This window comes from Heterocephalus glaber, unplaced genomic scaffold, assembly GCF_053883595.1.
Source record: "Heterocephalus glaber isolate CG9 unplaced genomic scaffold, H.glaber_assembly_v1.0 deba00001610, whole genome shotgun sequence".
NCBI classification, from domain to species: Eukaryota; Metazoa; Chordata; class Mammalia; order Rodentia; family Bathyergidae; genus Heterocephalus; species Heterocephalus glaber.
The window spans coordinates 24753701-24779187 of record NW_028258381.1 but is presented as its reverse complement, the minus strand read 5'-3'; the positions used below and the strand labels follow the sequence as shown (position 1 = coordinate 24779187).

The following is a 25487-nucleotide window of genomic DNA, read 5'->3' as shown; positions in this document are numbered from 1 at the left end:
TCTTCCGTCCTTTCATACCGATTGATCATTGACACACAGGCTTTTCTGAGAAAGTGATGTGTAACTTGTCTACTGCCAAACTCTGAAGAGCTGCACTTGCAGCAGCCTGAATTGATACTGCTCAGTAGTGCAGCCATCAGCTCCATCTTTTTCATGTCTTGTCTCTCCTTAGGAACCCTGTTGGAGGAAGAATCCTTGCAGCCCAGCCTGAATGTGCCAGGAACGCAGCTGACATATAGGCAACTCCTCCTGCTCTATTAACATAGAAGAAGACTGAGTGGTCACCACAGACCCACAGAGAAAGGCCATGCAGAAGCCCAACAATCTCTCCTAACTCAAACAAACTGTCTAGAGCCCAACTCTTTGTAAAGTACTCTTGAAGGCCTAGGAGCATAATAATGAATAATATCCTCACTGTGCCCTGGAGAAACTCATGATCTTGTAAGGGCAAACAACTATGGAAACAAACTATATTGTTGAAAACTGGATATAACAATAAAGTTCTGTGCTGCAAATAGCAGAACTTGCTCACAGGAGGAAGTGCTTCTCTCTGGGGAGGTTAGGCAGCCCAGGAAGGAAAGACTGTGTAAGATGAATTTTTGCCTGGATTGCTGAATTTTGAAGGATGAATAAGAATCTTCCGTGGGCACAGGGGATTTTAGGCAAATGAAATTGGACAAATAAATAAGTATATGTTTACTTTGTGGATCTCAAGTATTTCAGCACAAGGGCAGCCCTGGATAAAAGGGCAGGGTACAGGTGAAGCAATGCCAGTGACTTCTGATAAAAGGCAATGATCTTTGGAACTAATGATAAGATTGAGCTTTTATTGATTTTCCACAAAATATGGCTCAGAGACCAAAACAAGCATGCTCGTGACTCAGCCAATTGCTAAGGTGGAGAAGCACTGGACTGTGTAACAGGTGGAGCACACATGGCCCTGCCACTTGGCTGCACATCCAGCCCCACCTCCTTCCCCACATAAACCTTTGTGAAGAGTCTCACTGAATCACAACTGGGCAGGGAAGGGGAGCCCTGGAAGCACAGCCCCACAAAGTGCTGCACAATCCACTGGAAGGAAAACTCATAAGAGATCGTTGTTAAAGGAAACTGGTAATGGACCTGATCACAAACTATTCCATGGAAACCTGGGTTCTCCTGGCTACCTGCCTGGTGCTCCTCTATCTGTGAGTAACTGTTCAGGCTCCTCGCCTCTGTGACCTAGGACTTGCTTGGGTTACAAATCAGGGTCTTTCTCCTATCGGTTTTGAAGGTCAGAAGTAAAAATGATGGGGCAGTTGGTTAAGAGTTGGATGTTACCGAAACCTAAGGAGTGATTGCTGATCTTATGCAGATCCTTTGAAGGGATTAATACCACTCATCTCCTATCAAACTCCCGATTTTTATGGCTGGGAAGGTTTAGTGACATCACTTGCCTTGGAGAATGATCTAATTGAGTCACAATTTGGGCCTAGACTATTCAACCAGAATTTAGCAAAGGCAGACTACATGTCACTGGTCACCGTGTGCAGTGGGATGCACCCTTACACAACCTCTCAGGATTCTGAGATAAGAGATTTCTTCATAAATCTTTGTGCCATTATCTTTTTGATCTCTGTCTGTTCAGGCATGTGCAGGGAGATAGCCCCTTATTGACCTAGGCTGTTCCTGTACCTTTTGTACCCACCCCTGAGCACCACTTACACAATTCTCCAAGATCACCCTGGACCTTATGACAGCTTCAGATGACATTCTTGCCTCTCTCCTGTTACCCTTCCATAGTAATCCCCTTCCTCCTACTACTCAATTCCCCTACTAGGCAATATGCAGGACTCTTTAACTGAAAATGATTCTTCTGAGCAGAAAAGAACTGCCAGATATTTTTGAACTTTTATTTCTTTCCTCTATCTTTTCCTTCCTGTCCCTGGAATCTTAGTATCAGGGCAGAGATATAATTCTTCCCTAATATAAAAATCTACTGACAGCCTCAAAATGCAAGAGTCCCCAAGCCAACTTGGATTAAAAATATTTTTCCTAGCCAGGGATTTATCTCAGTTTTGCTGCCATCTTCCTTAAAAGCCAAAGGTCCCAAATTCTTTCCCCAGAACCAAAAATATATATTTTTTTTCCTTGTAAAGTCTAGTACAAGGTATGAATCAAAGCTATCTTATACAGAAGTTCCTGTCCATGGTGAGATCCATGAAACATAGAGCAGGTGGGTAATAGTGTTAGTTTGGAATATGGGTAGAAGCTCCACTCGTGTCACATTTGATTTCTACCTCAATTTTACATTTATAAACAGTAGATATTCATGATGATGTGAAAATAGAAAATAGAAATCTAGCGTGAATGTTTGAAGAGAAAGTTAGAAGTTGAGGGCAATATATTTTCCAAACAATAATTGTTTACAATTAATTAAATTTTTGTCATAGCGTTCTACTCAATACTAAAATTTCTTTGAGATAAGTACAAGATTTGATTTTAGAATATGAAGAACAGTTAAAAATGTAAAGTAATCCTCCTCAAAATACTCCCTGTCATTTCAAATTCACTTAGTCCATTATTTGTGACACTTTTTGAAGCAGTTTTGGAAGTCCTCTTTTTATGTATCTTTTTATGGCTGCCTCAATGTCCTGAATCAATTCAAAATATTAATGGCAATTTCTGTCAAAGAAAAACATTCACTGTGTCCACAACCACCGTATTCACCTAGTCTGACACTGTGCCTTTTCTAACTTTTCCCTAAAGTTAAAATGACAATGAAACGTAAGCATTTTTAATAAATTCAGGATATCAAGGAAGCTATGAGACCACAACTAAAAACATGCATGAAAGAGAACTCCAGAAATGCTTAAGAAAGTGGCAAGAACATTTGGATAAGTGGGCTCAAAGGTAAAGAGGTATTTTGAAGGAGCTTAATGACAATATGTCTTTTCCTTGTTTTTTAAAATTTTATTGCTACAATTTAGATATACATAATGATCACATTCATCATAGGGAATTTGTACCTGTGCATGGTATATCTAGATTCTTTTTTTTCCCATTTTCCTTTCCTCTCTTCAACCGCTCTTCCCCTCCTTATTCACAAAAGTCCCGTGACCATTCCAAAGTGTCTTTTAATGTAAAACCTTTTTTTAAAAAAAAAAATTTAAATATTCACTGTATATTTTGATCATCCCTTGTACATCATGTTCCTTCAGAAATTTAAAATAGAGCTGTTGGGCACAGTGTTTGTGACTGGAGGCCTGCTTAAAATGACCTCATCTTTTTAGAATAATGCCAAGAATATAAATCAAATGTGTAAACATCTATGTGCATGACATAGACTACATGTTTTTAAATATACCTGTGTAGCAGTTTGTTTTACCTTACATGTTTCTTTATATATCTGACTGCCAAGTTACCTTAACCTCTCATTGTAAAGGAGAGTGTGAACCAGTGATGCAATGAAACATATCCAGGTAGGAGTTAGAAGCAAGCAGGAGAACATTCCCCTCCTCTCTACTCAAGGCAGAACTCCTAGAGATATGCAGGTGTACTGACCCCTGCTGGAAGTTACTAGAGAGTAGATGTGTTGGCATCACATCTGCCTCCTAAGTCAACTCAATTGAGTGAAGTGACATTGAAAAGTTCTAGCCTGAATCTCTCAGGAACACTCAAACTCAAGTTTTTGGGGTTTTTTCACACTTACACTGGGAGCCTAGGAGTCTCAGCTGCTTTTAGCTAATCTTTCTGATTTGGGGGATTTTTCAGGGAATGTGAGAGAAAAGGTAATGAGCAACTGTAATTATAGCTGTTTAATTATGTTATTATTTATTACATGTTATCCTCCTGGCTTGACCTCCAGTTCCTGAGTCAGTGACTAGTGACTTATGTTTATACAGTCACAGTCCCTGTACCTGGCTTTCTCTATCACCTTGTAGATACGGGACCTCTTCACATGGCCTTTTTAAGAAGTTGGGAATTCCTGGGCCAAAACCTCTTCCCTTTTTTGGAAATATGCTGACTTCCCGCAAGGTGAGTATTATTTGTTTCCCTCTTTTATTTTTTATGATTGTGAAGACCAGCTTGGTTCCATTAGTAAAAATTCTGGTCCTTAGCACAAAATTCTGACATACTCAATTTTTAGGGAGGGTTGTGTGGGCTTGACTTAGAGCATGGCCAGCTTTTTCCTGGGACTCTGATTGTAACTCTTTGGAGCCCAAGTTTCCCTGGATTGATCTACTCAGCTGTCTTGCACATCAGTACTTTGTGTTGAGGAGTATATAATAAGACTTTGTGAGTGTCAAAGAGGGATTTTCTTTCTGCCCCATGCAGATTCCAGAAAGGTACAGAAAGACCTCAGGAATTTTTTTTTTTGCATAGTTAAAACATCGCAACTGAAACTAGAAAAAGGAATATTTGCTTGTAATATTCAGAGGTAAAAACTCAGAGCTTGTGTTTAATTTTTTGTGCCTAGATATAGAAGTGGAATCTCCCCAAATTTCTGTATTGAATGGAAGTACTAGAAGGAGTCTACTTTGTCTTCATTAACTCATGTTTTCACTCAGCAACATGACTGAGACATAAATTTGCTTAATGACAGATGTCACTAGTGCTTTTGGGGGGGAGAAGGAGTTTATTTTTTATTTTTATTTTAATGTAATATAAGTAGATATTAATAAAGAAAATATAAAAGCTATTCTATGAAAAATAATTTTTCAAAACAAATATAATTAGAGAATAACAATGGTAAATACACTGGGTATCTTGATCTTAAAAGAATATATTTTCATTTACTAATCTATCTTTCAACTCATTTCCTAATAACACAATATATTTTTTGCACAAAACATTTTAATTATTAACAAAGAATCCCATACGATGTAATTTTGAACAATTTCTTCCTATTTCACACTATCTATTGTAGATTTTGGTCCTTATTTACACTTTTGGTTTCTCACACCAGAGAAACAATCCAATACTTACACACGTGTGTTTGATTTGTTTCACTTAAGAATATGGTTTCAAGGTGCACCCATTTACCTAGAAATGTCTCAAGTTTATCCTTCTTTATCGCTGAATAGTACACCATTATATGAAAAAAACACCATCTTTTGTATCCATTCATCAGTTGATGGGCATTTGGGTTGTTTCCAAGATTTAGCTATTACAATCTGTGCTGCTATAAACATGGGTAGAGATATATTGCTGTGGTATGATGCTTTTACTTCTTTTGGAAAGATACCTAGAAGGGGAATAGCTAGATCAAAAAGGGACTTCTAATCCTAGTTTTTTGAAGAATCTCCACACTGATTTCCACAGTGGTTGCACCAGTCTACACTCCCACTGACAGTGGAGAAGGGTTCCTCCACACCCCGCCAGCATTTTGTTGGTTGATTTTTTTGATAAAAGCCATTCTTTCTGGAGTGAGATGGAATCTCAGCTTTGTTTTAATTTGCATCTCTCAAATTTTCAAAATCCTAAATAAGCTAGAATTCCAAAGAGAGTTTATAAGATTAATGAAAAGGATGCTGAATGAGGAAGGGAAAGAGCTTGCTTGCGCCTGGGAAACTCACTTTCCTCAGCTTTGGTTTCCACTCATGCCCACAGAGGAAATAATGCCGAGGTTCCAGGATTTCAGAGACATCACAAGGAGAACAAGAACAGACACTGCTAAAAGAGAAGGAATTCCTTAGTATTGATGACAAGACAATATTCTTTTCCTTCAGATATCTCTGAATAAGATCTTCTCTCCAACTGCCAGTGAGGGATATTAAGCCTGTATTCATGGGATTCTAGTCATTTGTGTCTATTAGAGATGTGGTCAGTACATTTAGCACAATAATGGACTTTGATGTTTCTTCTCTTCCCAGGGTATCTGGGATTTTGACACAAAATGTTTTAAAAAGTATGGAAAAATGTGGGGGTGAGTATGCTGAAAACTTGCATTTGGTTATCATGTTAGGGTGAAGTACCTACTGCCTGAAGACAGTGTCAGCCCAGAGCTCTTGGGATGTAACTATTATAAGATTTTGGAGGCGCGTCTGGCCAAGGCTCCAATACATCACAGGAGCTGAAGTCCACAGTCTGAATTAGATTGAGAAGACTGCATGTTATGATTTTTTTCCAGGCTTTGATGGCCCAGGGACTATTAGCTTTACTTTCTGTCCGTGGTTTGGTCAGTCTTCGAGTCCCCATTTTCCTTTCTTTAGTCCCCTTTAAATGCATTATTTAAGACCTTAATATTGTATGCTTACAAATGCATGGTATGTTTTCTATATTGATTTCCTTTTAGTTTAATTCTGAAAGTAAAGGTTAATAAATTCTTTTTTCCTGCCACAGATTTTATGACGGTCGACAGCCTATATTAGCTATCACAGATCCTGATATTGTAAAAACAGTGCTGGTGAAAGAATGTTATTCTGTTTTCACAAACAGGCGGGTAGGCATCTGTTTTTAAGCATTTTAATATTTACTTATTAACTTAAATTTATCATGAAAAAATTGTAAATTCACAAGCATTGCCAAAAAGAATAAACCAGGAGTTTCCATGTACCCTTCATCTTGTTTTACCTGATGGCAAGGTCTTGCATATGTACAAATTAAGCATGAACTTGTAACTATCATAATAGGAAATGATACAATCTACATTTCCAGTTTCTTGTGCTCTCATTGGGTGTGTATGTCTGTGTGTAATTCTATTCAAATTCATCACGTGAACATTTGTGTAACCATCAATGCAGTCAACATAGAGAACTGTTTCTTGTCCATGAGGCTCTCTGCTGGTCCATTAGAATTATGACATGTAGCTTGCCTTTCCTCTTAACGAGATTTTTTCACAGCCATTTTCAGCCTTTGCAGGAGGACAGTGCATTTATTTTTTCCTTTTCTGGTTGTGCTTTTGTTGGCATTTCTATAAATTCTTTACCTTCTGTGCTATTGTTTTTATGTCCTAAATGTTACGTAGTTACATGCTTTACCTTTAAGCATGTGATCTAGTTAGTGTTAACTATTTTATAATGTATGAGGTTAAAGTCAAGTTTCTTCTCTTCTCTTTTAGGCCCAGGTGTATCACAATTTTCCAACACTCTCTTGGGAAGGTTGCTCTCCTTCTACTGAATCACTTTTGCACCACTGTAAAAAATCACTTGGGACTATGTGTGAAGAGCTATTTCTCACTTTCAATTATATCCCAATTAAGCACTGTGTCTCTTCCTTCTCCTGTTCCAGAGCCATTATTATTGTAACTATATACAGAGTCAACATAATGCAGAATGATTCTTCCCATCTTATTTTATATTTTTCTGACCATTTTCACCTATTCTTCTTTCTTTGCCTTGCCATACACATTCAGAATACACATGTCTATGTCTACATGGAAACTTGCCAATATTTTGATGAGTTGAATTCTGCTAATAGGTAACTTTGGAAAAACTCATTTATCTTGATTCCTTGCATCAACACCCAGGTCTGTACATGCTTTGCTAGGATCATACCCAAAGTATCTCATTTTCTTTCAACTGATAAATAATAGAAATGTGTTTTAATGTATATTCACATACTCCCAATTCATCTTAGAAATGCACCTTGTTTTTGTGTGTTAACTTTGAATCCTGAAACCTTGATGAACACATAAGTTCCAGAGGTTTTTGTGTATTAAATGAGATTTTCTATCTTCAATTCTATCTTAGAAAAGTTTTTCCTCTCCAAACCCTCTAACTTTTTTTTCTTGCCTCATTGCAATAGTTGAACTGGCAGTTTGACTGTGATGCTGAATAAGAGTGGTTAGAATGGTTATTAGGAAGGATACAATCTTTAAGCTTCCTGATTTTACCCAATTTTAGCTGAAGCTGATGGCCTGTGAGAATTTCTATAGAATCCCTATCTGTATTCAATTTTTGTTTATTGTATTAAATGTAGATATGAAATTCAATGTGCTACTTGCATTCTTTATGTACTGATGAAATTTAGACTCCCTGTAGCCTTCCTCCACGGCTTCTTCCAAACCTATTGTGATCACTACCTTGCATTCATTCACATGACTGTTATTTTAATCTGTCTTTCTGTGCCTGGCTGATTGAGACATTTTTTGAGTTGTTAGGGTAAAAAACATTGAGTGTTTCCCCAGTAAGTGCTTTGTTAGCAAAAGACATGTTTTCTGTAGAATTGTTTATTAAGTTGAGGAAGTTTCCTTCATAATCGTCTTAACTTTTATTATGAATAACTGTTGGAAATGTCCATTTTAATACAGAATACATTTTTAGATCATGGTGGTAAGTTTCAAACAGCTTGCATTGATGGGTCAGCTCCAAGGTGGGAGAAAGATTCACCATTCTTTTTTCATATGTCCCTGGAGGAAAAAAAAAAAATTAACAGAAAAGAACTTCCACAAAGTTACTTTGTTTCCCCAGATTAACAATTAGTTTTAATCCTTTGAGTATTAAGTATTACTTTTTATAAAAACACCATATCTAGGCTTTGCATTATCTAGGTGCTCATGCCATCTATAAAAACAAAGATAGAACTGGTCTAAGGCAACCTACAGTTGTCCAGGGGATCTTATATCTCTAACTTATCTATTTCCTCTCTGCTTCACCCAAGAGATTGTAGTAGGTTTTTGTCCTGCTTGTTGCTGGGAAAAAGAGTTCCCCAACCATGTGGAAATCCTGCAGAAGTTAAATTGCCTGTAGCACCTCCGAGAAAGCTAGTCATTTGTAATAAACATTTATTTAGTGTCTGACATAGGGCCAGTCACCTGACACATAGCCACTAAGTAGCTGTTAAGCATTTCTAGATACATTTCTAGAAATTCATCTAATTATGGGAACCTCCAAAACTTACATAGGACAAAATATCTTTTTCTTTGGACTGTAGTCTTTTGGTCCACTGGGATTTATGAAGAAAGCCATCAGTTTATCTGAAGATGAAGACTGGAAGAGGATACGAACATTGCTGTCCCCAACATTCACCACTGGGAAACTCAAGGAGGTAAAAAATATAAGAGGACTTTTAATAGGAAACTTAAAGAATGAATCTGCAGACCCATAGAAATTAGGAGCATAGAGCCTTTCCAAAGGGTGATGCTGTGAGTTGGAACTTCCTAAAGATGGGAGTTTATCTTTATGCTCTGCAATATATTTTATAAGATTCAGTATTAGGACGTCAAAGATGCCAATACTGCATTCACAGACAAACATCTACCATAATATACATTCCCATACTAATATGTTTTTAAATATGTTTACTATAAAGTAAGACTATCAAAATAAAACCCCACAAAGGATATCTACTTCTGGCAAAGACAGATCTGCTTTCTTAGAAACAGATAAATTCTGGAAAAGGAAGGATATTTACTAGGTTTTTTGCACTTTATATTTATTGATTTTGTAATCCTCCTTTAATTTTTACTTGAGATTTAAAATACTAAAATTCTAAATTTATGAATATCCCTATCATCTTCCTCAACAGATGGTACAATTAAACTTCTTTCAATTCCAAAAACAGATTCACTATAAATGACAAATTATGAGTTCATCTTTGGGCAAGCCATAGACTATAGAACTTGAGTATCCTCATCTACTTAAGTCGTGGTGTGTTTGTGTTTTGTGCTTAGATGTTCCCCATCATTGAACAGTATGGAGATGTACTAGTGAAAAACCTGAGACAGAGAGCCAAGAAAGGTGAACCTGTCTCCATGAAAGAGTAAGTTGCAGTGCACTGGATGGGCTTCTGAACTACTCCTCGGCTGAGTAACTCCAGTGACCAGAGAAAAACAGTAGTGTTGTGTTACAGTTTCAACAGGCCATCCAAGAAAGGCTATCTTCCAAGAGAAAGTTGGGAATTTAGGGGAGAGTCTTCCCTCTGTTCACAGGGGTCAAGAATAATTTAGCTGCTGAATCATCTTTTTGGCTATTCTGGAGGAGAAAAAGTATAGTTTAGAAAGAACAAAACATGATAGTGCCAACTTGTGAGTGTAGAGGGTAGGAAGTGGTGGGAAGAGAAGGCCCTTGGAGTTATTGGTAGATCTTACATGGGCCACAAAATTGACAATGTGGAAATGAACTGAAATATCTTCATGAGTTATAGAGACTGTCATAAAAGAGTAAATATTAAATCTCCTCATCACTTCCTTTTCCTTTAATGTCAACAGAATGAAGGTCCTGGAAAGGTTTTGGTAGGACAATGACATCAATTGTTGGTTAACTGGAACATTTGGAATTATGTAAGAGCCAAGCAGGAGACACGTGGTTCCTTAAATATGGGATCCTGCAAGTCCAAACAGGAGAGATTTACTGTAGTTTTAAATTAGGAATAGTCTTGGTTTCCATATTCTGCAGGAATGATTCTGCCCTGAGGTCAACCTCAGATTCCTGGAGGAGGGGAAGAATAGATCTATCAGGAGCTTTAACAAAGGATATGGATAAGAAGGATGATGCTCCTAGCCACTCAGAACAGGATGTTACTGTTGTGTGATGTGTGAAGAATAAGCTATGTGCACAGGCTCTAGGATGAATCAAGCCCTAGGTCTGTCGCCTTTCTTGTTTCCCCTGGAAGAGTCAATTATTCCACCCTTGTCCTGATGATGAATGGTGTTTGCACATCCCACTCACATGATTGTAATTTATCTGTATTTGTCAGTTTAAATCACCTTATGTCCCTGTCACCCCAGCAAAGGGGGAATTGCATCATTGGCCCTCAATAAGTACTCAACAAGAGTGAGTCAGGGGAGCATAGAGTGTGCAGACTGTCCCACAGATAGTTCTGGCAGGGTGTGGGTCTCTGTCTTTCCTGGTCATAAGAATCTACTCCCACATCTTGCTCAGTAAGTAACAGAAGGATGGCAGAGAAGTGCAAAATTTAATTTTTCATGTCTTTCTCTACTCAGCATCTTTGGGGCCTACAGCATGGATGTGACCACTGGCACATCATTTGGAGTGAATGTCGATTCCCTCAACAACCCAAAAGATCCGTTTGTGGAAAAAATCAAGAAGATCTTAAAATTTCAATTTTTTGATCCACTTTTCCTCTTAATATGTAGGTGGTCTACTATTTTATTCTTTCTCTCTTTTGAAATAAAACAATTGAGATATTCTACACATACCATGTTATTTCCCCCATTTAAGTGGTAGAATTCTATGGTTTTTCAGTATATTTAAAGATAATTGCAGCCATCGTCACTAACAATTATAAAATATTTTTATCAATTTGAAAACCTGTACTTTGTAATTATCAACTTCCCTATCCTCCTCTGGCCTAGGCAAATATTAATCTCTTTTCTAATTGTGTAGATTTGCCTTTTCTGGAGATGTCATCTAAATGGAATTGCATGATACACAGCCTTTTGTGGTGACTTTTCTCATTTGTCGCTGTGTTTTCAAGATTCAGTCATTGTGCAGTGTGCATCAGTGTTTTACCTCCTTTTATACCCAGAGAATATCCCTTAGCACATACGTAGCACATTCTGTTGATGCATTCATCACTTAACATACATTTGGATTGTTTTCATCTTTTGGCTATTGGAAACAGCTCTGCAATGGATGTTCATGTACAAGTTTGAATTTGAAAAACTATTATTAGTTATTTTTCTATTTTATCTTTAATCTTATTGGTTCATATTTGCAGTATGGAATAGTGGGATTTTATTTCAACATATTTGCATATGCATGTAGCATACTTTGATTAATTTAACTCTCCCATTACCTCCTCCCTTTTCTCTACTCTCCCTTGATCCCCTTCTACTTTCCTGGTAGTTTCTCATCTATTTTCCTGTAATTTCTTTCTTTTTCTAAATATTTTTTAGATTTTACATATGAGAGAAAACATGTAATAGTTGACTTTCTGAATCCAGCTTTTTGTGCTTAACATGATGATCTCCAGTTTCATCTATTTGTCTGCAAATTGCAGGATTTGACTTCATTGTTATGACCAAAAATATTACATTGTGTGTATATACAACATTTTCTTTAGCCATTCATCTATTGACAGCATAGCATCAGTCAGTTTAGTTTATTGTGAATTGTGTCACAAAAAACATGGGTTTCCAGGTGTCATTGTAATATGGTAACTTTAATCATTTTGTGAATATACTGAGGAGTGGTATAGCTGTATCAAGGGGTAACTCTAATTTTAGTTTTTTTAAAGCACTTCCACTCTGAGTTTTATTGTGGCTCTATTAGTTTATATTTCCACAGACAGTGTAAAAATTTCCTTTTCTACCATATCTTTATCAGCATATATTGTCTTTTATATTCTTGATGATAGCCATTCTGACTGTGATAAGATAAAAGCTCAGTGTGTTTTGATTTGCATTTCTGAACATTTTCTGGTACATTTATTGGCCTTTTGCACTTCTTTTGAGAAGTCTGTTTAATTCATTTGCTTACATATTGATTAAGTTATTTGAGTTTTTGGTGTTAAGTTTTTTGTGTTCTTTATATATTCTGGATAGTAATTATTTGCCAGAAAAGTAGCTGGTAAATATTTTCTTGCTTTCTGTGCAGACTCTGTTTACTCTGTTTATTTTTTTCTTTTCTGTGCAGAAGCTTTCTAATTTGATGTAACTCTATTTGTTAATTCTTGTCATTATTTGCTGAACCACCAGAGTCTTTATCAACAAGTATTTGCTCATGCCTGAGACAAGTGTTTCCCTATGTTTGCTTCTTGCATTTCAAAGTTTCAGGTCGTACACCTGTGTCTTTAATTTACTTTCAATTGATGTTTGTACAGGGTAAGGGACAGGGATCTAGTTTCATTGTTTTATGTATGGATATCTAGTTTTCCAGGCTCCATCTGTTAAAGAGACTGTATTTTTTCTAAGGTGTATTTTTTACTCCTTTGTCAACAACCAGATGGCTGGAGTTGCATGAGTCTCTTTCTGAGCCATCTATTCTACTTCATTGTTCTATGTGCCTACTTTTGTGCTAGTACCATACTCTGTGTGTTACTATGACTTGTACATAATTTGAAATTATATATTGTGATGCCTCTGGCCTTGCTTTTTTCTTTAGAATTGTTTTATCTATTCTGGATCTTTAAATATCCACATGAATTTTAGGATTGTTTTATCTAATTCTATAGAGAGTGCCATTGGTTTGTTTTTTACTTTATATGCTTTTATTGGTACATTTTAGGTATAAATATGACATTCATCATTGGAAATTTGCACCTTTACATAATCTCTCTTGGTTCTTATTTTTCCCCTTTCCCTTCCCTCCCTTCAAGCCCTCCATCCCTCCCTATTTACAAAGACCTTGTTACAACTTTTTCATTTTCTCATATTAATTCCATTCCCTTCTTTCCTTTCCCCTACCTCACCCACTTCCCCAGCCCTTTTGCCCCTTTTCTTCCAATTTCACATTATCTATTATACCTTTTAGTCCTTTACACTTTCAGTTTCTTACACTAGAGAAACTATTCAGTATTTGCTCATGTGTGGCCTATTTATTTCACTTAAGAGTATCGCCTCAATGTGCATCCATTTAGCAATAAATGTCTCTGATTTCCTCATTTTTTCTGCCTGAGTAGTACTCCATTTTATTTTTTTAAAAAAACCACAGGTTCTTTATCCAGACTCCAATTGATGGACATTTGGGCTGTTTCCAAGTTTTAGCTATTACAAATTGTGCTGCTGTGAACATGGATGCACATATATCAGTGTGGTATGATTCTTTTAATTCTTTTGGGAAGATACACAGCAGGGTAATAGCTGGGTCAATGGGACTTCCATGCTAGTTCTTTGAGGTATCTCCATACGGATTTCCACAGTGGTTGCACAAGTCTACACTCCCACCAGCAGTGGAGCAGGGTTCCTCTTTCCTCACAGCCCCACCGCCATTTGTTATTGGTTGATTTCTGGGTAGCAGCCATATTTCTCTCTCCGTGAGGCTATTGTTCGTGTAGAGGAAAGCAATTGATTTTTGTGTGTTGACCTTGTATCCAGCTACTCTAACTGAATTTGGTTATTAAGTCTAGACGACTTTTGGTGGCATCCTTGGGGTCTTCTATATAGAGTATCATGTCATGTGCAAATAACAACAATTTGACTTCTTTATTTCCTATTTTTATTCTTTTATTTCTTTCTCTTGTCTAATTGCCATGGCTAAAGTTTCCATAACTATATTGAAGAGAAGTGGTGATAGTGGACATCCTTGTCTTGTTCCTGATTTTAGTTTTTGACCATTTAGTGTGCTATTGGCTGTTCATTTTTCATAGATGGCTTTTATCAGATTGACGTAGAGACCGTCTCTTCCAAATTTTTGTAGGGTTTTTATCATAAATGCATGTTGAATTTGGTCAAATGCTTTTTCTGCATCTATTGAGATTATCATATGGTTTTTGTCTTTGGCTCTATTGATATAGTGTATTACATTGATTGATTTGCATATGTTGAACCATCCCTGCATCCCTGGGATGAATTCCACTTGCTCAGCGTGTAAGATCTTCTTGAAGATCTTCTGTACTCTATTTGCCAGTATCTTATTAAGGATTTTTGCATCTACGTTCATGAGTGAGATTGGCCTATAGTTCTCTTTTTCGGTTGGGTCTTTCTCTGCTTTGGGGATCAAGGTGATGCTTGCTTCCAGGAGTGATTTCAGGAGTATTGCTTCCTTTTCAATTTCACTGAAAGTAGTGGCAGTAGTTCCTCTCTAAATGTCTTGTATAATTCAGCAGTGAAGCCATCAGAACCTGGGCTTTTCTTAGTTGGTAAGTTTTTAATTACATTTTCAATTTCATTGATAGATATTGGGTTGTTTAGAATTTTGAGGTCTTCTTCATTCAACTTTGGTAATTCATATGTATCTAGGAATCTGTCCATTCCATCTTTGTTTTCCATCTCTTTGGCATATAGGTTCTCGAAGGAGGTATTGATAATCCTCTGGATTTCTGCTGGATCTGATGTAATTTCATCCTTTTCATTCCTAATTTCATGGATTTGGGCCTTTTCTTTCATTTTTCTGATAAGATTGGCTAAGGGGTTTTTAATTTAGTTTATTCTTTCCAAGAACCAACCCTTGGCTTCATTGATTTTTTGTATCATTCTCTTACTCTTCACTGCATTGATTTCTTCCCTGATCTTTATAATTTCCTCCTTTCTATGGGTTTGGGTTTGTCCTGCTCTTCTTTTTCTAGAAGCTTGAGGTTCAGCATCAGGTTGTTTAATTGGGCTTACTCTGTTTTCCTAATATGAGTATTCACTGCTATGAATTTCCCTCATAAGACTGCGTTCATTGTGCCCCATAGATCAGAATCTATGTTGTACTGCCATTGTCATTTAATTGAAGGAAATGTCTGATTTCTTGTTTAATTTCCTCTGTGACCCATTGGTTATTCAGAAGTATGTTGTTCAATTTCTGTGTGTTTATGAAATTTTTGTGGTTTCTTTTGCTATTGATCTCCAATTTTATCTCACTATGGTCTGATAATATACAGAGGATAACTTCAATTCCTTTGCACTTACCTAAATATGTTCTATGAACAAGTATGTGGTACTTTTTGGAGAATGACCCATGTGCAGCTAAAAAGAATGTGTATTCTGATTTTGTGGGGTGGAATACTCTGTAAACATCTGTTAAGTTCATTTGTTCAAGAGTTTGATTGAGTTCTAGTATTTTGTTGCTTATTTTTTCTCTAGTTGATCTATCTATTTGTGACAATGGGGTATAGAGGTTCCCCACTACTATTGCACTAGTGCTTATTTGATTTTTCATGTCCATTAGTATTTGTTTTATATAGTTGGGTGTACTAGTGTTTGGTGCATAGATATTTATGATTGTCATCTCTTCCTGTTGGACTGTTCCCTTTACAAGGATGTAGTATCCTTCTTTGTCTCTCTTAATCAGTGTGGGTTTGAAATTTACTTGATCTGCAAAGAGGATAGCTACTCCTGGGTTTTTTTGGGTTCCTGTCACATGGAGTATTGTTTTCCACCCTTCAACTTTCAAACTTGAGTTTCTTTTTGAATTAAGTGTGTTTCTTGTATGTAGCATATTGTTGGATTTTGTTTCTTGACCTATTCTGCTAGTCTGTTTCTTTTGATGGGTGAATTGAGACCATTAACATTGATGGTTATAACTGATACATATTGACTTATCCTTGTCATGAATTTTTCTTTTTCTTGAATTCCTCCCTTTGCTTTTAATTTCTTTTTGTGACCAGTGGATTCATCCTTCTGTGCTTCCTGGAGTTGTGATCCTCATTGTCTTTTCCTAGGATTTTGTCTAAAATTACTTGGAGTGCTGGTTTGGTATTCATGAAGTTCCTAAGGTGCTCTTTGTCATGAAAGTATCTTATTTCACCATCAATTTTGAAAGATAGTTTTTCAGGGTACATCAGTCTGGGTTGGAGATTGTTTTCCCTTAGGGTTTGAAGTACATCACTCCAAGCTCTTCTTGCCTTGAGTGTTTGTGTTGAGAAGTCTGCTGTGATTCTGATGGGCTTTCCTTTGTATGTGATTTGTTTCTTTTCTCTAACTGCTTGTAGAACTTTGTTCTTCTGTTGGGTTTCTGGAATCTTCACAATTATATGCCTATGTGTACATGTTTTTTGATCAAGGCTAGTTGGAGTCCTATATGCCTCAATTATCTGTATGTCAAGTTCTTTTTCCACTACTTGGGAAGTTTTCTGCCATCACTTCTGTGTACATTTTTTTATTTCCTATGCACTCTCTCCTGTTCCTTCATTGACTCTAATCAGTCTTATGTTATTCTTCTTTGCATCATCTAGCAGCTGCTGGATTGTTTTCTCATGGGCCCTTACAATTTTGAAGCAATTTTTCTTTTCCTTGTCACTAATTGCAATCTTATCTTCTATATCTGAAATTCTGTCTTCATGTTGGCTCATTCTGATGCATAGATTTTGAATGGAGTTTTTAATCTGCTGGAAATCTGTTTGCATCTGTTTTATGGATTCCATTTGTTTCCTGTGTTAGGATCCTATCATGTTCCTCAGCTCCTCTATCTTTTTATCTGTGTCCTCTCTAGATTTATTAATCATGTCTTGCACTATGGGCACAACCTCTGCTGTTATGTGAGAAATTATTGCTCATTTCATTTTTTCCAGATCCTCTTTCATTGCTAGTTCAGGGAGTCCAGGTGATTGAGTATCAGAGTGTTCCATCTCATTTTGCTTTGGGGTTGCTGTAGTCTGGTTCTGAGGCTTCTTTACATGTCTTCTCATTTTGATGTGGGGGTGGTGCTGCTGGCAACCACTCAGCTCACCTCCTCTCTGCTGAGAGTGATAGTAGGTTGGCCTGGAAGCCTCCTCTGCACTGGGAGCTGTGGCAGATTGACCCAGAAGCCTCCTCTGTGCTGGGAGCTGTGGCACATTGACCAGAAGACCCTTCTGCACTGGGAGCTTTGGCACATTGACCCGGAAGCCCCCTCTGTGCTGGGGGCTCAAAACCCTTTCAATTACTGGAGCAAAGTACTTGACATCTGCAACTAAGATGATGGGAAGTATATTTCTGCTCATGCTTTCAGAGGTTTCAGTCCATCGTTTGCTGCTTCCAAGGCAGAAACATCATGGCAGAAGGGCATAGTGGAGGAAAGCTGCTTCACTCTTGGCATATGGCCATGCTTCCCCATATGAATCTCAAGACAGCTAACCTAGTGATTCTACCCAAAAGATAACCAGTTTGTAGAGGTCTCAGTTGATAATCAGCTGACTCCATGGCAGGGTGGCAGAGGGGCAACAGTTCATGGTGCCAGCAGATAGCAAAAGCAACAAGGGCAAATGTCACTTGTCTCACTGGTGACTTTTTTTTTTTTTGGTACCAGGGATTGAACTCTGGTCCTTGTGCTTGTGAGGCAAGCAGCAGAACCACTGAGCTAAATCCCCGGCCCACCATTGATATTTTGATGGAGGTAGTATTGAATTGGTAGATCACTTGTGGTAGTATGGCCATTTAAAAAATATTAATTCTGCTAATCCATGATTTAGGGAAGGGGATACTTCAATATATAAAAGTTCATAAATTAATATGCCCCATAAATAGAAATTAAATGATAATTTAAAAAGAAGCAGAAAAAGCCTTTGACAAAGTTAATATCCCTTCATGGTAAAATCCTAAAAAACTAGGTATAGAAAGATATTACCTCGGCATAGTAACAGTTATGTAGAACAGAACTACAGTCAACATCATGTTAAGTGAAGAAAACTAAAAACATTTTCTCTGAAATCAGGAAAGAGCCAAGAGTGTCCATTCTCACAATTCCTGTTCAATTTAGTACTTGAAAATCAGATATTTGCACCTTTACATAATCCATCTTAGTTCTTATTTTTCCCCATTCCCCTGCCCTCCCTTCAGCCCCTCCATCCCTCCCTATTCACAAAGACTTTGTTTCCATTTTTCATTTTCTCATGTTAATTCCATTCCCTTCTTTCCTTTTCCCTACCCTCCCACTTTCTCTTCCACTTCCCCTTTGCCCCTTTTCTTCCTATTTCACAGTATCTATTATACCTTTTAGTCCTTATTTACACTTTCAGTTTCTCACACTAGAGAAACTATTCGGTGTTTGCAAATGTCTGTCCTCTTTATTTAACTTAAGAATATCATCCCAATGTGCATCCATTTAGCTATAAATGCCTCTAATTCCTCATCCTTTATGGCTGAATAGTACTCCAATTTATTTAAAACACACACACACACACATTTTCTTTATCCAGTCTTCAGTTACTGGGCAATTGGGCTGTTTCCATGTTTTAGCTATTACAAATTGTGCTGCTATGAACATGGGTGCACATATAACACTATGGTATGATTCTTTTAATTCTTTTGGGAACATACCCAGTAGGGAAATAGCTGGGTCAAGTGGGACTTCCTATCCTAGTTCTTTGAGGTATCTGCATACAGATTACCATGGTGGTTGAACCGGTCTACAGTCTCACAACAGTGGAGAAGTGTTCCTTTTTTCTCACAACCCTGCCAGCATTTGTTATTGGTTGATTTCATGATAGTCGCCATTCATTCTGAGGTGAGGTGGAATCTCACCATTGTTTTCATTTGCATCTCTCCAATGACCAGTGATATTGAACGTTTTTTCATATGGTTATTTGGTATTTCTGCTTCTTTGCCTGAGAAATGTCTGTTGATTTCAGATGCCCATTTTTGGACTGGATCCTTAAATTTGGGAAATCTGATTTTATTAAGTTTTTTACATATTCTAGATAGTAGACCTTTGTCAGAGAAACAGCTGGTAAAAAATTTTCCCGCATTGTGGGTGGTCTCTTCACACTATTGGTGATTTCTCTTGCTATTTAGAAGTGTTTTAATAAGAATAGGTCCCACTTGTTGATTCTTTGTTCTAGTTCACAGGCAACTGAGGTTTTGTTCATGAAATCACTTCCTACGCCAATGTTTTCAAGAGTTCTACCTAATATCTCTTCTACCTGGTTTAGTGTTTCTGTTTTAATATTTAGACCTTTCATACATTTTGATTTTAGTTTAGTGCATGGTGAGAGACATAGGTCTAGTTTTTTAGTCTTTGGGAGGTTGAAACCCAGTTTTTTCCAGCACCATTTATTAAAGAGGCTGTTTTTCCTCCAGTAACAGTGTTTAGTTCCTTTGTCAAAGATGAGGTGGCTGAGTGTGTCTGGAGTTGTTTCTGCATCTTCTAATCTGTTCTGCTTGTCCTCAGGTCTGTTTCTTTGCCAGAGCTATGCTGTTTTTATCACAGTAGCTTTGTATTATAGTTTCAAGTTGGGGATTGTCTTTATTGCCTAGAATTGTTTTTGCTATTCTAGGTTCCTTTCTGTTCCAAATGAAATTTTGTATTGTTTTCTCAAGTTCTGTGAAGTATGCTGCTGTAATTTCAATTAGGATTGCACTGAACCTATATAGCAGTTTTGGAAGTATGGCCATTTTCACTATATTTGTTCTTCCTACCCGAGAACAAGGGATTTCTTTTCATTTTCTGATATCCTCTTCCATCTGTTTTTCCAGAGTGCTGTAGTTTTCAGAGTACAGGTCTTTGATTCCTTTCATTAGGTTGATTCCTAGGTATTTCATTTTTTTGGATGTTATTCTGCAGGTAGCTGTTTCTCCAGTTACTTTTTCGGTGAGTCTGGTGTTCATGTACAGGAAAGCTGTTGACTTTTGTGTGTTGACCTTGTATCCAGCTACACTACTAAATTTGATTATTATGTCTAGATGACTTGGTGGAGTCCTTGGGGTCTTCTATATAGAGTATCATGTCGTCTGCAATAATAAGAATTTAATTTCTTCTTTTCCTATCTTTATTCCATTTATTTCTTTCTCTTGTCTAATTTTTGTGGTTGATCTTTCCAAAACTATGTAGAACAGGAGTGGTGATTCTGGACATCCTTGTCTTGTTCCTGATTTTAGGGTGACAGTTTTCAGTTTTGACCATTTAGTATGATATTGGCTGTTGGGTTTTCATAGATGGCTTTTATCAGGTTGAGATAGAGACGATCTATTCAAATTTTTGTAGGGTTTGTATCATGAATGCATGTTGAATTTTGTTGAACACTTTTTCTCCATCTATTGAGATGATCACATGTTTTTTGTCCTTGGCTCTCTTAATATAGTGTATTAAATATATTAATTTGCATAATTGAACCATTCCTGCATCCCTGGGATGAATCCTACTTGATCAGGGTGTATGATCTTCTTGATGATCTTCTGCATTTATTTCCCAGGATCTCATTAAGGATTTTTTGCATCTTTGTTCATAAGTAAGATTACCCAATAGTTCTCCTTTTCAGTTGGGTCTTTCTCTGCTTTGGGGATCAAGGTGATGCTTACTTCCAGGAATGAATTTGGGAATATTGTTTCCCCTTCAATTTCATTGAAGAGTTTAATCTATAGTTGCAATAGTTCCTCTGTAAATATCTTGTAGAATTCATCATTGAAGCCATCAGGACCCAGGCATTACTTAGTTGGTAAGATTTTAATTATGTTTTCAACTTCATTGATTGATATTGGGTTGTTTAGAATTTTGAGGTCATCTTTGTTCCACTTTGGTAATTCACACATATCTAGGAATCTGTCCATTTCTTCAGTATTTTCCATCTTATTGGCATATAGGTTCTGGAAGTAGGTATTGATGATCCTCTGGATTTCTGCTGGATCTGTTGTAATTTCACCCTTTTCATTCCTCATTGCATCGATTTCGGCCTTTTCTTTCCTTTTTTTGGTAAGTTTCATGTAAGGGCTTGTCAATTTTGTTTATTCTTTGAAGAACCAACTCTTGGCTTCATTGATTTTTTTTGTATCATTCTCTTAGTCTCCACTGAATTGATTTCTGCTCTGATCTTTATAATTTCCTGCCTTGTATGAACTTTGGGTTTGTCCTCCTCTTCTTTTTCTACAAGCTGGAGGTTCAGCATCAGGTTGTTTAATTGAGCTCTCTCTGTTTTCCTAATATGAGTATTATGAGGCTATGTATTTGCCTTGTAAGACTGCTTTCATTGTGTCCCATAGATTCCAATATGTTGTATTGTCATTATCACTTAACTGTTGAAACTGTCTGATATCTTCTTTAATATCCTCTATGATGTATTGGTTATTCAGAAGCATGTTGTTCAATTTCCATGTGTTTATGAAATTCTTGTGATTTCTTTTGCTATTGATCTCCAGTTTCACTGCACTATGGTCTGGTAATATTCAGGAGATAACTTCAATTCCTTTACACTTACTTAAACATGCTCTATGAGCGAGTACGTGGTCTGTTTTGGAGAACGACCCATGTGCAGCTGAAAAGAATGTGTATTCTGATATTGTGGGGAAGAACAGTCGGTGACTATCTGTTAAGTTCATGTGTTCAAGAGTTTGATTGAGTTCTAGTATTTTGTTGTTCATTTTCTGTCTAGTTGATCTATCTATTTGTGACACTGGGGTATTAAGGTCCCCCACTACTATTATATTAGTGCTTATTTCATTTATTTCATTTTTCATGTCTGTTAGTGTTCATTTTATATAGTTGAGTGCACTAGCATTTGGTGCATATATATTTATGGTTGTCATCTCTTCCTCTGGGATTTTTCCTTTTAAAGGATGTGGTGTCCTTCCTTATGCCTCTTAATCATCATAGGTTTGAAATCCATTTGATCTTCAAATAGGATACCTACTCCTGCCTTTTTTGAATTTCTGTCACATAGGGTATTATTTTCCACCCTTTATCTTTCAGTCTATGAATCTCTTTTTGAATTAAGTGTTTCTTGTATACAGCATATTGTTGGATTTTGCTTCTTGACCCACTGTGCCATCTATTGCTTTTGATTTGTGAATTGAGACCATTAACATTGATGGTTATAACTGAAATGTATTGACTTAGGCTTGTCCTGACTTTTTCTTTTTGTTGGATTCTCCCCTTTGCATTTAATTTCTTGTCTTGCCTGATGGGTTCATTCTGCTGGGCTTCCTGAGGTTGTGATCCTCATTGTCTTCTCCTAGGATATTGTTTGAAATATTTGGAATGGTTGTTTGGTATTCATGAAGTTCCTCAGTCACTCTTTGTCATGAAAATATCTTATTTCTTCATCAATTTTGAAAGATAGCTTTGCCCAGTACATCAGTATGGGTTGGAGGTTGTTTTCCTTTAGGACTTGAAATACATCACTCCAGGATCTTCTTGCCTTGAGGGTTTGTGTTGAGAAGTCTGCTGTGATTTTGATGGACTTTCCTTTGTATGTGATTTGTTTCTTTTCTCTAACTGCATGTAGTATTTTGTTTTCTCTTGGGTTTCTGGAGTCTTGACTACTATATGCCTAGGTACATTTTTTTTTATTCATGGCTAGTTGGAATTCTATATGACTCACTTATCTGTATGTCAAATTTCTTCTCCTGCTTGAGAAGTTTTCTGCCATTACTTCTGTGAAGATTTCTTAGGTTGTTTGCACTCTCTCCTGTTTCTTTACTGAATCCAATCAGTTTTATGTTATTCCTCTTTGCCTCATCTAGTAGCTGCTGGATTGCTTTCTTGTGATTCCTTGCTATTTTTAAGAAATTTTTCTTTTCCTGGTCACTAATTAAAAACTTATCGTCTATATCTGAAATCCTATCCTCACATTGGTTCATTCTGCTGCATAAACTTTTAATGAAGATTTTAATCTCCTGTATATCTGTTTGTATCTGTCATATGGATTCCATTTATTTCCTGTGGTGGAATTCCATCTTATTCCTCAGCTCCTCTATTTTTATCTGTGTCTGCTCTATATTTCTTGATCATGGCTTGCACTATAGGCACAATCTCTGTTGTTACCTGGGAAATTATTTTTTTATTTTTTATTAAAGAAATTATGTTGGTTTTTTTTTAGTTCTTTTATTGGTACATTTTAGGTATACAATTCATTTACATTTATCATTGGGTGTTTGTACCTGTACATGATATATCTTGGTTCTTACTTTTTTCCCCATTACTTGTGTGCCCTTCACCCCCTCCACCCTTCCCTATTTACATAGATTTCATTTCCATTTTTTTTCTTTTCTCATAGTTTTTCCTTTCCCTCTTTTCCTTTCCCCTTCCTCTCTCTTCACTCTTTCATCTTTGGACCTTTTTTCCTATTTCAAATTATCAATTATTCATTTTAATCACTTTAACCTTTGTTTACACTATCAGTTTCTCACACTAGAGAAACTTCAGTATTTACACACGTGTGTCCTATTTATTTCACTTAAGAGTATGGCCTCAATATGCATCCATTTAGCTATACATGACTCTAGTTTATCGTTCTTTATGGTTGAGTAGTACTCCATTTTATTTTTTAAAAATTACATTTTCTTTATCCAGTCTCCACTTGTTGGGCATGTGGGCAGCTTCCAGGCTTTAGCTATTACAAACTGTGCCACTATGAACATGGGTGCACATATATCGCTGTGGTATGATTCTTTTAATTCTTTTGGGAAGATACCCAGCAGGGGAATAGCTGGGTCAATCGGACTTCCATCCTAGTTCTTTGAGGTATCTCCATACTGGTTTCCACAGTGGGTGAACCAGTCTACACTCCAAGCAGCAGTGCAGCAGTGTTCCTCTTTCCCCACAGCTCCACCAGCATTTGTTATTGGTTGATTTCTTGATAGCAGCCATTCTTTCTGGGGTGAGGTGGAATCTCAGTGTTGTTTTCGTCTGCATCTCTCAAATGACGAGTGATTTTGAATGTTTTTTGATATGCTTGTTTGCTACTTTTACCTCTTTGCCTGAGAAATATCTGTTCATTTTAGATGCCCATTTTTGAATTGGGTCTTTGAATTTGGGGGGTCTGATATTTTTCAATTCTTTACATATTCTTGATAGTAGTCCTTTCTCTGAGGTACAGCTGCTAAAATGTTTTTTCCCATATTGTAGGTTGTCTGGTAGCTCTGTTGGTGGGTTTTTTTGCAGTGTAGAAGCTTTTTAATAAAATGAGATCCCAGTTGTTGATTCCTTCTGCTAGTTTCCGTGCTGCTGAGGTTTTGTTCATGAAGTCTTTTCCTATGCCAATGTCTTCAAGAGTTCTACCTAATTTATCTTCCAGCAAGTTTAGTGTTTCTGCCTTAATATTTATATCCTTAATTCACTTTGATCTTAGTTTAGTGCATGGTGATAGGTATAGGTCGAGTTTTATTCTTTGACAGGTTGAAATCTAGTTTTTCCAACACCATTTATTAAATGGGCTATCTTCCCTCCAATGATGGTGGTTGGCTCCTTTGTCAAAGATAAGGCGGCTGAGCATGTCTGGAGTTACTTCTGCATCTTCTAATCTATTCCACTGATCCTCAGGTCTGTTCCTTTGCTAGTACCATGCTGATTTTATCACAGTAGCTTTGTAGTATAGGTTCAAGTTGGGGATTGTGATACCCCCAGCCATGCCTCTGTTGGTTAGAATTGCTTTAGCTATTCTAGGTCTCTTATGGTTCCAAATTAATTTTTGGATTGTTTTCTCTAGTTCTGTGAAGTATATTGTTGGAATTTCAATTGTCATTGCATTGAATCTATATAGTAGTTTTGGAATTATGACCATTTTCACCATATTTGTTCTTCCTACCCAGGAGCAAGGGATGTCTTTCCATTTTCTTGTATCCTCTTCAATCTCTTTTTTCATAGTGCTGTAGTTTTCAGTGTAGAGGTCTTTTGCTTCCTTTGTTAGATTGATTCCTAGATATTTCATTTTTTGGATGCTATTGTAAAAGGAATTGTTTCCCTAATTTCTCTCTCAGTGAGTCTGTTATTTGTGTACAAGAAGGCTATTGTTTTTTGAGTGTTGACCTTGTATTCAGCTACTCTACTGAATCTGTCAATTAAGTCTAGAAGTCTTCTGGCAGAGTTTTTGGGTCTTCTATGTAAAGTATCATATCGTCAGCAAATAATGACAGTTTAACTTCTTCTTTTCCTATCTTTATTCCTTTTCTTTCTTTCTCTTTTCTAATTGCTGTGGCAAACATTTCCAGAACTATGTTGAACAGGAGTGGTGATAGTGGGTATCCTTGTCTTGTTCCTGATTTTAGCATGAAAACTTTCAGTTACTGACCATTGAGTATGATGTTGGCTGTTGGTTTTTCATAGATAGCC

The 25487-nt window shown here is 36.9% G+C and overlaps 2 protein-coding genes across 3 annotated transcripts in view; both read left to right on the top strand.

The window, feature by feature from the left end:
• Positions 1 to 830, top strand: part of LOC147822658 (uncharacterized) — a 133891-nt gene extending 133061 nt beyond the window's left edge. For both annotated transcript variants that reach the window (XR_015445270.1, XM_087195805.1), the window contains one exon: positions 173 to 830. Coding sequence is in view for 1 of the 2 variants with exons in the window: in XM_087195805.1 (XP_087051931.1) it covers positions 173 to 261 (89 nt within the window). In the remaining variant the exon portion in view is untranslated. The remainder of the gene's footprint in view (positions 1 to 172) is intronic.
• A 176-nt stretch (positions 831 to 1006) lies between these two features.
• The window catches only part of LOC101699762 (cytochrome P450 3A9), a 48615-nt gene continuing 24134 nt past the window's right edge, over positions 1007 to 25487 (top strand). The window contains exons 1-7 of the mRNA XM_004840239.4: positions 1007 to 1187; positions 3924 to 4017; positions 5856 to 5908; positions 6325 to 6424; positions 8857 to 8970; positions 9596 to 9684; positions 10868 to 11016. Coding sequence (XP_004840296.2) covers positions 1117 to 1187; positions 3924 to 4017; positions 5856 to 5908; positions 6325 to 6424; positions 8857 to 8970; positions 9596 to 9684; positions 10868 to 11016 — 670 coding nt within the window. The 5' untranslated portion in view covers positions 1007 to 1116. The remainder of the gene's footprint in view (positions 1188 to 3923; positions 4018 to 5855; positions 5909 to 6324; positions 6425 to 8856; positions 8971 to 9595; positions 9685 to 10867; positions 11017 to 25487) is intronic.